This window comes from Centruroides sculpturatus, unplaced genomic scaffold (genome assembly GCF_000671375.1).
Source record: "Centruroides sculpturatus isolate CEXI.00-Female unplaced genomic scaffold, Cexi_2.0 scaffold962, whole genome shotgun sequence".
In the NCBI taxonomy this organism is placed as follows: Eukaryota; Metazoa; Arthropoda; class Arachnida; order Scorpiones; family Buthidae; genus Centruroides; species Centruroides sculpturatus.
In genome coordinates, this window is record NW_019385202.1 from 241,948 (window position 1) to 247,947 (window position 6,000).

General features: G+C 24.9%; 1 protein-coding gene across 1 annotated transcript in view; it reads left to right on the plus strand.

Annotated features, from left to right (window-relative positions):
- LOC111636082 (sister chromatid cohesion protein PDS5 homolog B-like) overlaps positions 1-6,000 on the plus strand; it is a 133,018-nt gene that overhangs the window by 92,871 nt on the left and 34,147 nt on the right. The window contains exons 18-20 of the mRNA XM_023381252.1: positions 1,230-1,390; positions 4,133-4,256; positions 4,587-4,760. Coding sequence (XP_023237020.1) covers positions 1,230-1,390; positions 4,133-4,256; positions 4,587-4,760 — 459 coding nt within the window. The remainder of the gene's footprint in view (positions 1-1,229; positions 1,391-4,132; positions 4,257-4,586; positions 4,761-6,000) is intronic.

Here is a 6,000-nt window from a genome sequence, read left to right on the forward strand (position 1 = left end):
CAAATTTTAAAAAAAAATGTTTATTAATTGCTGTTTTTCAGTTTTAAAAATTTGTTAATAATTTTAAACTACATAAACACATAAATAAGCTGTTCTGTTAAACATATTTCTTTTATTAGACCTGGGTGAAGAACGGGTAACCCACTATCTCATCTATGATGTCTTGGAACGTTCATATTTTTGAAAGGCAGCATATATGTTTAGAAAGATAGGTAGATATTATGATCATCATAAATTTGAAATGTTTGTAAATTAGGCAGCATCTCTAGTTATATTTGGCTTTAAGTTTTGGTTTTGTCTTACTTTTTGTCTGTTCTATATTATTTAAATTATTCCATACCTGTTACTTGTAAAACATGTTTTTAAATTAAAACAAATCCAGTTAATTTGTAAATATTATTTATGATTAAATTTTAGATTTTTATTAATAATTGAAAATTATTTGAAATTTATTTAGTATGGTATTAATGGGTAGATTACCAAAAGAAAATTAATGTTAACTAATATATTTTAAATATAAAATTATTTTAATATTTTTCAGAATATTTTTTGCATGTATATTAATCAATTATTAGTGGCTAGTTTGTGTGTGATTGATTAAATTACCAAATATGCTGGCATATAAGTTGACTTTTTAAGAAAATCTTGGTCAACTTATACATAGAGTATAAAATGCAAAACATTAATACAAAGTGGTAAACAAGTGAAACAGTTCTCATTCACCATCACTGTGCACCAGTTACCATAACTCCATTAGACACCACAAATATTTTCCATTAAAAGTTGTATTTGGCAAGCTTACTTAGCATGGTAGTTTAGATTAGTACATAGATAAGCTTAGATTAATATGGTAAAAATTTAGTATAAATGAGCACTATATATGCTGTTTCTAACATCTGTGCAGTATAGTTAGTGTCTTAATTTAAGTGGTATGGCATTTTACACGTTTATCGAAAGTTACTGTATAAAGTAATTTCAGTACAACCTTACTGGAACCTACTATATGTTTGGAAACTGGCTAATACTCCAGCATATTAGGTAATTTTCTTTTTAAATTATCAATTGTTTAACAAGAAATGATACAGTACTGATAATTTTATGTTATGTAATTGATGTATTCACTATTATTATTATTTTTTTATTATAAATTAAAAAGTTAAATTTTATGTAATATAGGAATTATTAAATGATTTTAAATTCTATTCTTATTTCATTTTGTTTATTTTCAGACCTTATCATTTGTATATCCAGGCTCTTTTCATGGAGAAGAGATTTTTAATGAATTATTAAACTTTTTCTATGCCAATAATGAACGTGCTGCTGAACTTACTTTGCAGATATTAACAAATATTGGAGAAAGTATTGAAAAAAAATATCCAAATGTTGCACAGTATGTATTATAAAAATTTAATGTGAATTTAAATAATTTTTTTTATTTAATGAAAATTTATATAAGTGAAAAAATTTTAATTTTTTTATTTAAAAACTAACAAAAATTGTTGTATATAAATAAACAGATAATAACCATCTTATAATATTATCAACAACTAAAGAAACCCATGTTTGTTAATGTCCCATTGAAACTCCTGTTTATCATTTATTATGCAAATTTATTATATTTTGTGTTTGGTTATACATTAATATAACAAAGTAATGATTTCAATTACTGATTTTTATTGTACAGTATTTTGGAATACAGATGTGTAATGTAAATCAGTCTCTAATTAACCTAGTCTTGTTTTGCTTGCACAACAATGGTGCAAAAATTGCCCAATATTGTTTCATCCTGCAAACATTATATCAAAGTGTAATGTAAAATTGAGAAATCTTAAATTGAGTCTAAATTCTATTGTTTTTATGAAACAATAGAAGTCGGGCAATTAAAAATGAATGCATAATTGATATAAGTGTCAAATTGAAAAACATTAAAACAGGATTCCACTATATGTTTAAAACAAAATTTGAAACTTATTTTCAATGATCTGTCATTAGATAATGGTATTGAATGATGTGCTTAGAATAGAAACAACTATTTTAAAATGAGTATAACACTTTTATAATTTATAAAAAATATATATTTAATAATCACAATATATGAAAGGAAAAATAACAAAACCATGAAAGAAATCTTAAATTGTAGTGATGTTTTTAATTTTTAAATATAAGGAGGATACTTGGAGGATTGTTTAAATAATCCTGCAAATAAAACTAAGTGTAGGAATAGAACAGCAATTTCCAACTTTTTCGTGAAAATAGAAAATTTTATTTACTCTTGAATGTCTTTTAATTGAAGAACATTGGGTTGAACTTTTTACTGTCACACACATGCATGTGCATATACAGTAGAGCGTCAATTATCCAAATGTCGATCAACTGAAAACGTTCCATTCGAACTGTTTCATGCTGTATCAAACGTTTTTGATACTAGATTAACTTTTAAAGTGTATTTTTTTTTAAAATATATTGAAATATTTTGCTTGTACAAAATAAAGAAATAATTTTTAATGATACAACAGCCATGATTATTATTATAAAAATTTTCGTTAGGCTTAACACCAACGAAAATTCAAAACGAAGCGACACACAACAAAGAAAAATTTAAACATGGGATATATTAATATACTATTATTGGGATATACTAATATACTATATTAATAATGTATTTTTTCGTACATAATCGGTTATCTGAAAAATTGATTTTCCAAACAACCCCAGTCACCAATTGATTCGGATAATCGACACTCTACTGTACTTATATGTACATGTACAGGTACAGTGGTGCCTCATATTTCCAATTTACAGAGATCATCATTTGAACTCTGAATTGTTTGAAGTTAAATCAGTTTTCCCTATTAGAAATAATAGAAAGTGAATTAATCCATTCTCAGACTCTAAACAATTTCCATTTTAATGAATTGCAAATACACCTGAAGGTAAAAATAACACAGTTAAATGTCATAAATAAAAAATTAGAACACAAACAATAAATATGGACTAAAGTACTATGTAATAAAATGGAAATTGCATTTATGTATTTTAGTGAGTAGTATTGATGTCCCATTTTTTTAAGGTTGCTATGTAGCTTGCTTGACTTTCCCAGAAGTAATCCTCTTGAAGATGATATCACCTAATTGCTTATCGTTTATCTACATTAGGAGGAGTTTTTCTTGCTTATAAATAACATATGATCTCCTGGAGATTAGTGTTGTCACACCTTTAGTTACACTTGCTGCTTTTATTACTTCCTTATTCTTAAGAATAGTGCACACTATTAATTTTGACATACTAAACATGTCTGCTGGATCTGTCACACACGTATCTCTTTTGTACTTCATAAGTTCCATTTTTACCTTAACTGTTAATAGTACAACTTTCCTATTAGGCTTCATTGTTTTCACACTATTCTCGGGTGCCATGGTTAATAGGAAGGGGTTGTGTGCATAATCAGACACACCAAAAATGAAGTAAAAAGGCGCTGAAAACTGGTAAGAGTAATGCAAGAGATACTTTTACAGTGAGAACAAGAGAACAAGAGATGACTTGTTCTCACTGTACACAACATTTTATGTAGTGAGCACAATTCAAACTTCAGGAAAAATTTCTCTTGAAAATAGCATTTGAGCTCTGGAACATTTGATATTAGAGTTGTTCAAAGTATGAGATACCACTGTATATAAATATTATAGCACGAATTAATTAATGAAAAATAAATCAATCTGGTAATTAAATCATAAAATTATAAATCTGCTAATTTTATCATTATTTAGACATACAATGACTATGTAATATATGGAATTAAAATTTTGAAAAATGATTATATATCAAGTAATTGATAAAGAGAACATGCATTAAATAATAAATTGTGGAATTAATTATTTACTAACTAGTACCATTTTTTGCTTTTCCTGTAATATTGTATTTATGACTTTGATTAATTTACATTGATGACAGTCTAATTAAAATAATTTTTGTAATGTTACTAAAGTGAGACTATTCATACAATTTTCTATATCAAAATAGTTTTATTACTATATACATTATTTCAGTTTTTATAATTCAAACAAATATAAAATATTTCAATAAAATAGTTAAAAATGTAAAAATTCATAATGCTTTGTTTTTATTATTCTAGGAGACTTTTACCATTATTGAAAAATTTTGTTCAGAATGGCTCAGTAAAACAAGCTAAATATGCAGTGGCTTGTATCAATACAGCAGTGTCTAATAAAGAAAAAATTTTTGGAGAAATACTTGAGGTATTATTATGAACTTTAGAGTAATTTTTATGACAATATGTAGTTGATAAGACATTAATTAGATAAAGATAGTAGATGTAAAATAATTTTTCTTAGACGACTGTTGTAAAATAGTGTTTATGAATATTATGGTTTCTGGTATGGAAATTCTGGGAATTCTGACAAATTTGTGAAGGTTGATTCCTGTGAAAATGAACTTGAGTCCTGGAAATTTTTTAAGCTTTTAAATACTTGACAATATAATGATAATTCTTTCCCCTCTTACCTTATTATATTTGAATATTGAATAGAACTATTATTGATTATTAAATGATCTGCACTTTTTTCCAGCATTTGAAACAACATTTAAGTTTATCATCAGGATACTTTCGGACAGCACTTGTTTCAGTTGGACATATTGCTTTTCGTTGTTCAGATCTATTTGGTCCTCAAATAAAAAGTATAGTTTCCAAAGTAATAGTTAAAGAACTATTAATGATGGATTTGGTAATATTTTTGTTATATTTTTATATTTATTTATTCATATCAGTAATGAACTTTATATTGTTAAAATATTATTTAACTTAAAAGAAATAGAATTAATATAATCTAATTTTTAAATTAAAAGTAATTTAAAATTTAGGATGTACCATATTTTCTTAATTTTAAGATCTTTTTTAATGGAAGAAAAAATTTGAAAAACAATTTTATTGAGCATTAACAAGTTAGAAACTTAATACAAATGATGTGAAAAAATAATGTTTGACAGCTTTATTTCCATGCTCTTCTGCTTATATAACCATTTTAATATTGCATCATAATGACATTTTGAAGACATTTTAAACATTAGAAAAAAGAATTTAAATTAAATGCTTATTAGAAGCTTATTTGAATTGATGTGGCTATTCATTAATATAATCAAAAATTTTTATTATTAGTACATAAATCAAAATATTAAATATTAACAATAGTCATTTTTGGTCTTATTTGGCACAAATTAATTATCTTATTATCATGGTCTGATGATGGAATGGAGAAGTCCCAAAACACATTTAACCAAATAAAAAGATTTGACTCATATACTCTTCTTAGCATTTGATTTATTCTTAGTACAAAAGTATAAAGTAAAACTAAATTGAATTTTCAATTTTTGTGAAGAAAGTGTAATAATGAGAGAATTTCACACAGCTCTGTTTTAGGAAATAAGTTATAAGATTTTGTGGAAGAAGCCAATTCAATATTTTCTTTTAATCATTCTTAATGTTTACTTGTTTTTTACAAATTTTACAAAAATATTTACTATTAATTTTAAAAGTTCCATTTAAAATTTGTTTTAAAAATATTACTTATGCAGATTTACTTTACAGTTTATGCATTTTAGATTTATAAGAAAATGTCAATATATATAATACTTTTATTAATTAAAGTTGGACAATCTGCCAAAATATTAGGCTATAATAAGGCTAAGTTAATAATTACCTTTATTAATATAAAATCTAATGGTATATCTAAGTTACAAGCAACAGTGAAACTAAGTCAGCCATGTGGTGTAGGAATGCATTAGGTTGCAAATCCATTCATATAAAAATGAAATAATTTCTTTCAGCATATTCTAAATGAATAAATATTAAATTAGTTATAATTTTTAAATTTAATAAGAAATGGCACCTAACATCTACTACTAGTCAAACAATTGCTGTAAAGTACATCAGGCTTTCAGATGTTTATATATATATATATATATACATTTTTTCCGTATATGTGG